Source organism: Mytilus galloprovincialis, chromosome 10, assembly GCF_965363235.1.
Source record: "Mytilus galloprovincialis chromosome 10, xbMytGall1.hap1.1, whole genome shotgun sequence".
Taxonomy (NCBI): domain Eukaryota; kingdom Metazoa; phylum Mollusca; class Bivalvia; order Mytilida; family Mytilidae; genus Mytilus; species Mytilus galloprovincialis.
This window is the reverse complement of record NC_134847.1, coordinates 59,650,801-59,663,653: the sequence shown is the minus strand read 5'-3', so window position 1 is coordinate 59,663,653 and position 12,853 is coordinate 59,650,801. Positions and strand designations below refer to the sequence as shown.

At 30.5% G+C, this 12,853-nt stretch overlaps 1 protein-coding gene across 8 annotated transcripts in view; it reads left to right on the top strand.

Annotated features, from left to right (window-relative positions):
• Positions 1 to 12,853, top strand: part of LOC143047997 (uncharacterized) — a 184,530-nt gene that overhangs the window by 117,268 nt on the left and 54,409 nt on the right. Inside the window, exon 1 of one of the 8 annotated variants that reach the window (XM_076221406.1) lies at positions 507 to 572. The exons of 5 other annotated variants lie outside the window; for them this stretch is intronic. In XM_076221406.1, coding sequence (XP_076077521.1) covers positions 537 to 572 — 36 coding nt within the window. In that variant the 5' untranslated portion in view covers positions 507 to 536. Of the gene's footprint in view, positions 1 to 506; positions 573 to 11,535; positions 11,554 to 12,014; positions 12,095 to 12,853 lie in introns of those variants that run through there. 2 more of the 8 variants (XM_076221408.1, XM_076221404.1) reach the window with 2 other exon arrangements.

The following is a 12,853-nucleotide window of genomic DNA, read 5'->3' as shown; positions in this document are numbered from 1 at the left end:
ATACCCATGTAAATCAATTAAAACTTAAACAAAAATTATGTCATTGAACCTTGTTTTTTTTATCATCTCAAAATCAAAGGAAGAACAAAAGTAAAAAAGTTTTAGTTTTATTGATATTTTATTACTTGACAAATTTCTACTTTTTTGACTGGAAGGCATTAGATTTTGTATTGTTACCTAACTATTTAACAATAAAAATCAATTTGTTGTAATAATTATAGGGGCCAAAGAAGGGTCTCAAATATTGCTTCATTGTTTTTCAAGTATTTATTTAGGTATATTATACTTTGAATAAGAACAAATTTAAGATTTGTGGAAAATAAAATTTGCATAAAAAGAGTTAAATATTATATTTTCTATCTGAGGAAAAGTGCTTTTCTTAGTTAGATATAAAAAGTTCATGACCCCTTGATTCCCCCAAATTTGTCAAAAAGATGGATTACTCTCCCAATAGGATAGATTACTTTGTATTAAGATATTATCATTATTATTCTCTTTAACTGGACAATGACCAAGGAGATTTTTTGTGGATAAAAATGTTAATTAAATTCCTATCTTCATTAAATCTGTCTGTAAGTATCATTGTTTTTTTAAGTTCAATGTCAAAGTTTTAACTGATAAATTTAAGCAACTTTTGTCTTCAGACTTGAATGTTTTAGCTGTTGCAAGATACTATAGGAAACCAGTTGTTAGTCTTTACTTAAGGCATTTTAATTTGACTGCATAATAATGTAGTGAGTTTTATTGAGAGTTGAGGTGGAATAAGATTGTATACAGTCAGCTATTCTTGGTGAACATGTTTGAGGTTTAGTCTCACTGTTTTATTACTCTGTATCTTATTTTATTGTGGATTCATTGATATTCCAGGGATGTCCTTTTTGATGCTTTTGTTTGAAGGTCTAAGAACCCCACAAATTTCAAAATATTGAATATTGGTAACTTTGATAGAAGCAAATGATAACACCCTGAAATTAGATACAAGTACCCATATATGTTATGATGGTATGATACTAAACCCCTAACGGGAAGGATTGTGGCTGATGTTCATATGATGAAATCATAATCTTTCAGTCAGTTTAATTGAAGTCTGGAGCTGGCATGTCAGTTAACTGCTAGTAGTCTGTTGTTATTTATGTATTATTGTCATTTTGTTTATTTTCTTTGGTTACATCTTCTGACATCAGACTCGGACTTCTCTTGAACTGAATTTTAATGCGTATTGTTATGCGTTTACTTTTCTACATTGGCTAGAGGTATAGGGGGAGGGTTGAGATCTCACAAACATGTTTAACCCCGCCGCATTTTTGCGCCTGTCCCAAGTCAGGAGCCTCTGGCCTTTGTTAGTCTTGTATTATTTTAATTTTAGTTTCTTGTGTACAATTTGGAACTTAGTATGGCGTTCATTATCACTGAACTAGTATATATTTGTTTAGGGGCCAGTTAAAGGACGCCTCAGGGTGCTGGAATTTCTGGCTACATTGAAGACCTGTTGGTGACCTTCTGCTGTTGTTTTTTTCTATGGTCGGGTTGTTGTCTCTTTGGCACATTCCCCATTTCCATTCTCAATTTTACCCTATGCAAAAATGATCAATACCATAAATATCCTGTATATATTTACAATTTTGGATCCATTGGTCCATTCTTGATGGTCTGTGTGATTATCTTGACAACATACATGATATGCTTTGGTGCAAAGAACTTGTTAAGGTTTGCTGAAGATTTTGATAGATAACCCTTAAAAATGTATTACAGGACCAATATAAAGGAATAAAATCTATATAAGATTTGCAATAAATACAATTGCAATCTAAGAAGCTGCAAATGTTGAAATTAGTCAGTATTCTCCATCATGTTTATTGCGTTCATGACAGCAGGTTCAATCACACAAAATGCACATTTATACATTGGAGGATTTATGGAAACAATTACCTGATCATTACTTGCCCAGAAAGAATTATTTTGCTTCAGACTATTAAAATTTGATTTAAGACTTCAAATCATTTATTTGTGTGATTTTGGTAGAAAGTCCTGTATTTTTGGATTACAAACCAATAAAATATTTACATTTCTTTGTGTAAATAGTAACTTCATTACAGAGAATTATGGCACAAGTTAAATGATGGATAAAAAAAGCAAATTCATTATTATTCAAATGTATAATTTATTTGAATATTGGGTAAGGAAATGTAAATATAAGGTGTAAGGGAGATAACTCTAATTCATAATAGTTTTATATCTTAGGCTGTCATAATTTGATGGAATATTATAACTACTTAGGTGACAGGATTATTACCTTAAGGGTAATGTCCTTATTATGGACACCTGTGTTTGACAAAGAGGGATAATTATAATCTTGACAGGTCTTGTTGATCAAGGTGATTGATTTTTATGAAATTGTCATAATTCGTAAAAAAAAACAACTGGAAAATAACAATAAAATGTTATTGATGGCATAATCTGTCAAAACAAGTTATAAAAAGAAAATTTTGTTAAATGTTGATTTTTGTCGAAAATAAATCAAACAGTGTAATATAACATATTTTATAACTTTGACTGGAAGTTGAAAACATTTGAAGTTCACCTTCAGAGTACAGAAAACATATGAATTTATTATTGTTGTTAAAATGAATGACATTTAACATTGACATTTTATTCTTGTGTTCTCATGAATAGAAAGAGATCAACTCAGAAGATTGAACCAAAAATTTGGTTCTTCTAGTGGACATTTTAGCTTTATAGCCCAATTTAGCACCAATTTAATCCATTCTAAACTTTGTAATTTCTGGCACTAGAAAATAGGTTATTCTTTAGCACTAAATCATTGTACATTTTCACTCAATTGCCCAATGGATTTAATAATATGTCTACCTCTGTAGGAGAGATGTTGAAATATGCATTCCATAAGTTGAGGAGGGCTTTCACAAAATCCTATATAAAACTTACAAAAATCATGTTCAAATTACGGAAATGAAATGTAAATATCAGTGACATTGAAATGTATTATTTTACAATTGTCAACATGATCTTGCATAATATTGTAACTGTCGAGTCACAGTACAAACACAAAAACAAATATTACTGCTGTATATCTTTTTTCATTCACTAAAATTAAATTGTATGTTTTCTTTTGATATGAACTGCCTTCCATTATAATTTATTTTCTTAAACGTTGGCCGTGTTTCTCACTCCTAACGCACTAGGTATTTATTGACACAAGGCAAAGCTAACGGAGTATTCACAAATACCACCCCCACTTGGCACATATCTAATGAAATAAGAAAAAATCAAGGCCAGTTTAAATCTAATTTTTAAAATCACATTTGGATATTCATTTACCTCACAAAGATTAAAGCCAATATTTAGGATCGATTAACAAATTTACAACTACCAATTATTTCAATACAAATCTTACTCGTCTCTGGTGACAGTTTTCTATAGATATTATATAGTCAATCCTAAATCTTTGTCGTCAGTAATATGAATGAAGATTTACTGATTGCTGTAATTAAAAAAAAAAATCTAAATCATAAGGTTAAAAAATAATTGTATTTCTCGTTTTACCCATTTTTTGCCCTTGCCCTATAATTACCAATATCTTTAGAATAATTTTAGGTCAATCCTATCCTTCTAACAGTACAATGTCCCAATTTTCAATTTGTTTCTTTATATTTATTCAAATGATCATCTTAAACACAGTGCATCAAAATATTGCTATTTATCCAGAAAACTGCTTGAAGTTCATTTATCCATAAAACCGCTTTAGCTTGAAGAGCGTTGCTGTTATTGCCCAAGAAAATTGCTATAAGGTGACATTGGAATTGCTGTTGTTTGCCTGAAAAATTGCTGTAAGGATATTTGAATGCTGTATATTGTTTGCCTATAAAAATTGTTCTCACATCATTGGAAAGTAATTTAAACTAATTGATAGGCTGCTCAGGTTTATCTAGATCATTGAATAGCTGCTATTCATCTAGACCCTTTATAGCTTGTTGTTCGGTGTGAGCCAAGGCTCCGTGTTGAAGACTGTTCTTTGACCTAATAATATACTTTTACAAATTGTGACTTGGATGGAGAGTTCTCTCATTGGCACTCATACCACATCTTATATCTGTTTGATTCTTGAAATAATACACAATATTCCTTTTTCAATTAGTTGCAGAACTGTAGTGCATACATACCGTAGGTCCTTTTGAAATTTTCAATTTTGCAGACCAATTGGTCTGAAAACATATTATAAAAGAATATAAGAGTTACAGTTCAGCATCTATTTTCCAATAAGCCTATTAAAAACTTTTAGTGTGTTATTTTTCAAGAGTTTCAGTAAAACTGTGGTTAAAAACAAACATTTTGATAATTTATGCAAAAGGATCACGAATTATGATGATTTGGACTGATACCTGTTTTCTTCCTTCTACGTGCTTCAGTGGCAGATATTGTATATAAAGGCCTTGATCGGGTTATATAGTTTGTAGATATAACCCCCAGCGGTTGTAATCTAGTTATTACGTTATGTTTACATAGACCTGATATGTATGATTTATAAGCTTTCAATATTGATCGCATGTTCAAAACATTTCTTAAAGTTTTCTTACGATATTTAACGATATTTTACACACCCTGATGTATGAAGAAAGAACAGTTTGAGCAAGTGATCTGTATTCAATTACTGTGACTTAATTCACAAGATGTCTTCTTTAAATTGGGTTTATTTGGACTAAAGTTTTTTACCTCCGCCTTTTGCGTCTCTTTTTTAATGTAGAAAATTTTAAAGGACACATTTCATATTCATTGTTTGAGACGTATCCAAAAATGAATAAATTTTAGCAACAGCTTTTTACTTCTTATATTACTATGTCGCATCCTAAAATATTTTGTTTGTGGACCTGTTTAAACCTGTTACATAACTTGATCTCTTTTTCTTGTTTTATTTGACTTGGGAAAGCTTTAAGAGGATATACTATCTTTGCTATGTGGTTAAACTTCTCTTTTACAAAAACGCTGATGAAACAATATCCTTTGTGAAACATTGTAGATATCTCTGCCACCAAGAAACAACCAAGATCTTGCTACATACACACTTTCTGACACTTTCCGATGAATGAAATTTTAACCTTTTTCTTGCCACTGTTGTGAAACGGTGTAAACTATCCCATCAGATTAAATTTCTCTACAGCTATTTACATGTAATATGGTGTACAGAAATGCATGTTTCTTTTGTTTTTGTGCAAACTTATAAATTGTTTACCACATTTCTAAGTATTTTGTTTCTCTATGTTTGGCGTTGAATGATAAAAAGCAGCTTTTAAATGAATCCCTTGTTTTTGTGTTTGGACATATTATAAACTCATCAGTATGTAAGTAATGGGACAAATTCTCTGAAGTTTTTCACCTGTAAGAAGATGTCTATAAGGGTATACTGTGCTTGGTTACATGGAGGTCAGATTTCAAGGTCAGATTTCAAGATGTCTACGATTTCTCTCCATCTTTCTATAGGAGCACAAGATTTATGCATCTAGATGTGAGCTGTATTTGAGCTAGGTAGACTTGTAAAAGGCTTTTTAAAGATATATTTAAATATAAAAAAAACTCTCAAAAGAAGAAGCTGTATTGAATTGAATGCAAGGTAAAACATTTGTGTCTATGAGTTTACTAACATGAGACAGTTGTTGTTGTTAAGGCATAATGCTTTGTACTTGTGTTTTTGTTTTCTTTCTATTGGTATTTTGAAGATTTTAATGTGCTTTTTTTCTGTAATGATTTTTATTTTTCTGTTCTTTTTATATGCCTTTTGTTATTCCACTGATCCAGTTGAAAAGGAGGTTGAGGTCTGATTACATAATCACATGCCTGTCTCAAGTAAGCAACCATTCAATTCCTAATCAGGGTCTTTTCTTTTTAGTTATTTTGTAAATATGATATTTATTACAAACTTTTGTTAGTCTCTGATGAATTTATTCCCAACTTTTCATAACGCTGAAGAGTATTTTCAGCATGACATATTTTGTAACCTCTTATTTTGATCTCAAGATGATTTTTGTGCTGTTGTTTTTGAGTCATAAATAGTCATGCACAAAGGACATTTTTCTGTCATCTTTCTTATTCATATATACAAATAATTATTTATGTATTTAATATGTTATTGTTAGTTGTCAGATTTAAGGTAAAAAATGAAATTACATAATAAAGTACGTACATGTTACTAAAAAATTGAAAAGATTTTTCATTTTGTCTAGCATGCAACATTTGGTTTCAGAAGCCAGACATATCATCTTTCATTCTGTTATCAGCAGCTTTCAAATTAAGATTCAGTCTGTAGATAAAAAGAAATTTAAACATCAATGACTTTGTTAAACTTTCATGGTATTTTATTAAACTTTGGCAGAATCTGATATATAATCAATTGGCAAAATTTGAACATATTTTTGTTATTTCCCATTATATTTTTAGTTAATATTGAGAAACCGTCTAAGGCTTGAGTCTTTAACTCGTCAATAACTTTGTTAAACCTCCATGGAATGTTATGAAAATCAGATCAAGAAAAAGCATATCTGTAGAATTTTTTTTTTATTACTTAAAAATAGACTTCCCTTATATGGCAGTCAATGCTTTTATTAAAACTGTCATCAGCAATGGCATGCGGGACACTAAGGGTTGCTTTTTCTTAATTTTTGTTTATTCTTTAGTTGTTAGTTCCCTTTAATAACTGTCAATTAATATATTATTGTATTATAATGATGTTTTGTTTCTCATATGTTCATTTGCCCTATTTATACTCAGAACTAAAATTCTTTTAAGCTTTTATAAGATGTTATATATAGATCAAATGTCTTTAATAGTATTTCAAGTCTTTTAAAAAGACTTTCTTCCCAAATTCCTTTTTTAAACCCCATAAAGTTTTAATTGAGAAATTATGTAAATTTGATGTCACTTTCTATTTGATTTTGTTGAGCTAGTTTGAATAGTCAAATTGTAAAAGAATTTAGGATATTTTGAATAGTTATATATTGCAACCTGATTTTGTCTTATCGTTATTCAAAGAAATCTGATAGCAAGACATTGGTCAACACAGGGGTGGATCCAGCCATTTTAAAAAGGGGGGTTCCAACTATATGTCCCCTTTCAAATGCAATGATCGGCCTAAAAAAAGGGGGGGTCCAACCCACAGCCCCTACCCCCCCCCCCCCCCCCCTGGATCTGCCACTGCAAAATCTGTAGGATGTATTTTTTGTGATAAATTAGCTAGAACTTCTTGAAAAAAGAAGTCATATTGCCCAATGCTGCAGGAAGATGCGACATAGGACTGGACTGTCTCAGATCTTACATATTGAATATAGGACTCTGGTGTCAATGTCTGTGCCATTCGTTGGTAGACAAGTTCTCTTTGATAAACATACATAGAACAAAATTCAATTACTTACACGATTAAATTTTTAAATAGTTACCTGCATGTTTTTTTGTGTCACATGATATGGACCACATACTATATAATGACCCTTTTGATCAGGTAATCAACAGTTCATATATAACCACACCCATCACTTCTTTACATCTACAATTAGTAAATATTTTTATAAGAAGTTCAAAACTTTGATGAAATTTTAAGTAGTATGTCTGTCAATATCTAGACCACAGAACCAAAATATATATTGTATAGTTAGTACATCTTCAAGTGTCTTGTTGTTTGGTCTGGAAATTTTGTTGAAAATGTTGTTAGATTCTGATGCCAACAGCCTTAAGTCCTGACATAATGTTCTGTTGGATGGTTGACAAAAGAACATGCTGGTCAATCACTTGAGATTTGAGCTTGGTCAACCATTGTCAACTATGGTCACAAAGGTAGAAAAACATAGTGTGCAGCACATCCAACCATGGTTTGACCATGGTTATCAATGGTGAGCAATGGTAACCATGATCAACCATGGTTGCATGTTAACAGGGGTGAAACCATTGTAGTTTTACATTATCCAAGACATTCACTTCCTGATCAATTAATAATTACAAAAAAGGATAGAAAGCTTATATTGTCCGTTTTAAAGTAAAGTTATTCACATATATTATAGTGAAATAGACAATCCAGCATTTAACATTAAATACCTTTCACTATTTTATCGTAAAAGTATGTTAGAAAACTGTTATGATTTGAATGTTAATGATATAAAAATGAGTCTCTTTCTCGTAAACCATACAAGCTTTTGGAAAAAGATGGAATATCTCGGTTACATTTTTCATTCATGTTAGGTTGATGAACTTTACCACAATTTTTTTAGTAAACATCTCTGCCTATTTTTCAAAACATCATTAACGAGACCACAAATATTTCTACCTCATGAATACTAAAGGATATGCATTTAAACATTCATATGATTCTAATGTAATTCATAAATCTTCAAAATTCAGGTAGAAAATAGAGTCACTAATTTATTTTTTCTAATTATCATAAAAATATTACAGTATTGAAAAGAAAGGTTGTAAAATATTAAATTTTAAGCTTTGATATTGTAAACAACACAAAGAGTCCTAGATGAAAGTCTCTGTGTCAGCTTATACCCTATCTTTTTAAGCCTCATATGGACATCATTTACTTGGTGTACCAGGCAGTGATTTATTAATATGTCGGTGAAATTTCTTAGGTAAAATCCTGAAGGTGGTCTATATTAAAATTATTTTTGAATTATTAATAAGGACATTAGAAATTTCTGGATTTTTTCACATTTGTCCATTATGATGAAATGTTATAAATGGATAGTTGATAGTTGTGAACATGTTATTTGAAACTAATCTGTGACCAGTTGGTAGTTGCCAACATGTTATTTTAAGGCAATCTGAAGAGTTGGTAGTTGCCAACATGCTATTTGAAGGCAATCTGAAGAGTTGGTAGTTGCCAACATGTTATTTGAAGCTAATTTGTGACCAGTTGGTAGTTGCCAACATGTTATGTAAAAGTAATATGTGACCAGTTGATAGTCGAAAATGTGTTAATTGAAGGCAATCTGTGACCTGAGTTGATAGTTGCCAATATGTGACTAGAAGTTTCTTCGACATTACTTGGTACTTTTCTTCATGAGGAATACTATATTTGGAGACTGGCTTTGTACTCATACTGTTGTGACTTTTATATATTTTTGGTTCTTTGTCTTGAGCTTGAGCAAAAATTTCAACAATGAAAATCCTGAAATCCTGAGATTTCTTAGGCTGCTTAAGCTTTCTTGTAAATTAGGTGTAGTCTGATATTGATGTCAATACGAAGGGAGGTAGAGATTGCTTGTCAGTTGATGATATTCTGTACTTAAAAAGTACCATGCTGTTGTTGTCACCATGTATAATAATTACATCATAATCAAATTCAGTCACAGACAGGTTTTAAGTACAATTTGATTAAATATTATGTTAATTGGTTTTTTATAATCATTGTTTTTCAATTCAGCTAATTGTTTGTGTAATTAAAATTTATTCATGTCTTTGAACTTAGATTTTGATATTGACATTAAGGACACAAGTCACCAAGTACAGAGCTGCAAGTGCATAAAATGTAAACAATTATTTTGATTCTAAAAAAAAGCTGCAGAGGTCAGAAATTGTAATGTTATACACCTCAAACATTCTGAGTTACATAGGTGTTTTATTGAAATGATCTTGTTCCCTGTCGGTTTAATTTCAATATGGTGAACAGTCATGTACCTCCCCATATCAAATTCTATGTACTTGGTCCAATTTATCAGTGGGAAAATTAGAAATAGGGCATTAGTGTAGGTTATAACATCACAAACTTACAATAATTTATATTTGTTTCATTTAGTAAAGGTTACTGCTGTGTATTTTCTTCTTCTAGACTTGAAAATCACATCCACATGCATTACACCTCAATCTTAAAAAAATCTAGTTACCAGATGAACTGTCTTACTTGCAGTTTGTAACTTTCTATATTTTTGGATTAAGTCTAGAAAATATAGTGGTCATGCATGTGACCTATGTATTTTGGCCTTTGAAATGTGACCTACTTGAACTTTGATGTGACCTAATTGTGGCTTGGCTTAAAATCAAAATTGGTCGACCAACATTATATCTTTTCGATTTTTATAAAAATTGCTTTTCTGTACTGACTTCAAATATAGTCTTTCAATTTCGTCTTCTCCTGAATTAACAGTTTTCTGCTTTGAAATTGACATGAAAATTTAGTGTAGAAAAGTCCAGTAGACTGTATGTAAAAGTATCTGTGTTATAAAACTTAAACTGTTTGGATGAGTATTTAAAGTTAACATAAAGATTCAATTGACCTAACAATTATAATAATAGTATGCTAAATCTGGTTTCTTTTTTTCACCTAGTTTTTCAAGGATTATTATTAAAGTGGCTTTAACTTGCTGAAGAATTTAGGACAACTAGAGAAGATTTTCTTGTTCGTAAACTTGTGAAATTTTTTTGAGCCCTAAGGAAGAATTCTAGCCTAAATCGTGTCTTATTACAAAATTTTAGTTTATGATGAATATATGAATAGTTATCAAGACAAATGCAGCAACAAGTTTAGATGAACTCAAGTTACTGCCTAACATACTTTTCTCATATAACTGTAATATATACCAAACCTTATACAATATCTTTTTTCCTGTTCAGATGTTTTCTGATTACAATCATTAAATGGGACCTGCTTTTTTTTAATACAAATTGTCATTGATACTTCAATCATATTATGAAACAACCATCTTTCAATTTTTTAAGTGAAAAAAATTGTCTCATTTAGTATATGACATAATGTGTATTGAATAAGCATTTGTATCAAGAGTTTCATCACAGTGCATGGGTGCTACTTTAATTAAGCTTATACATGTAGTTTTAATGCAATGTCCCTAGTGGCAGACTTGGTTCATTTAAAGCAATGCTGTTGTGCTGTTTCATGTTCGTCTAATGGTTTTAATAAGGAACATGTGTGAATTGCAACACATTTGATGTAAAACCTTTTATGTAATATGTAAAAAGCTTGGTCATTGTTATGTATTACATTTCATTCAAAAAACCTAAGCTGCCTTCAACCTAGAAAAAAAACCTGTATCAAATATGAAACTGATTATCGTCCAGTCTAGAGACTTTGTCCCGCTGACAGATGACCTGATAGATAAATAGACTGGTGTTAGTGGACCGATCAGTTTTAATACTGAACAGTGGTCAGTTTACAATAATGTTTTGTTAAATCTGGCCAGAGGGATGATATTTATACTTGGTGTTAAATACATGTACCTTGCTACCGATAGTCTAAAGTATAATCGTATGTTTACAAAGCAAATCAGACGTTGCGAATAACAACAGACGGGTATTGAACAAGTGAAATTATACATGGATAAAAATAATATAATTAAAATGTTTAGACTCATTTAAGAATATTTCAGTATTCAGTAAAGTTCATGTTCTGGGCCTAATGAGAAGTGATCAGATCTACAAGTGACACATTTTCAATGAATGAAATACTTGGTTTTCTAGTGTGAGTGAAGTTCCAAAATTCCATTAAATTCTAGTGCTGAAGTTTTCAATTCTACCATATATTCGACTGTTTTTTAAATGGTAAGGAAGATTCTGCTAGGTATGGATGCAGTTGTACTATCTACTCTAAGATGTGCGGTATTTGTAACTATGATTTTAATGGGAATGTTTTTATTAAACATAATAGATTATAACATGAGCTGTGGTTCACTACTATGAATTTGTGGTCAGTATTTTGGACATTGTGACATATTGCATCAAACTTTAACTTGTCAAATGAAATAAAAAGACCTGAACTACAAAAAACCTAGTACAGTTTTTGGTGATTTTAAGACTTTATCCTAAAATACTTGTAGCGTGATCAATCATTTTACATAAAATGACATTCACATTACGTCAAATATTACATTGATTTATGTTTTTTCGAAGTTTGTGTTCACTCGTACTTTTGATGAAATTGGGTGTTCTCTCGTTTCATACAAGTTATTTGTGAAATTGACAGATAGTTTTCTTTTTTTGTTTGGATTTATTACAAATATTAAGGAAATGTGACGTATTAGAGAGAATGGATTCATTTTTAAGGAACTATTATCATGAAGAAGACCTCTATTTGGATCCCTTCGTAAGTATATGCTAATTTTTGGAATAAAAATAAACAGTTGCCAGATGGAGGTGTGACAAAGACGGATAACATTTAACGGAAATGAAATCAATCGAATCATTGATAGAATCTAAATGAACAGTTACTATGTGATTTTGTATGTCAAATTCTTTTTTTTGTCTCATGTATATTTAGAAACGGCCTACGTAAAGATTAATTTGTCTTCGTTCTATATGATTCTGTGTGATTCTATGCAGTATGAAGGTAAATGTATGCATGGCTATTAAAATACTATTCCTAGTTTTTTTGTTTACCACCAGTGTTTCGACTTTTGTGTCCAGTGTAATTACTTTTTCACAGTTTGGATATGGTATCTTTCAATATCTTTGATTTGTTTTGCTGATGTTGTTTTTATTTGTTGTTGTTTTGGTTATTGATATTGGCATCATTATCAATGTATTGTACTTTAGAAGGTCTATGATCAATAAATTGTTTACTAGAATTAGTTGAAATTAAATTTTGTTGTACAAGGTGAATTTAGATTAAAAGAAACAATATGAAATGACAATTACAGACACTTTAAATGCAATTAGAGTCATATGATGTCTTAAAGTCCAAAAAATCACATTAAATGTTACATAACTTATAGGAAAACCATGAATGATGGGAACTGACGTTTTAGTTGGCTTAAGAATTAATGATTTCATTATGAGCATTATTCAATATTTTAATATGATTTAATTCCTACAAGTTATTTTCAATTGACACTTTGATATGTAA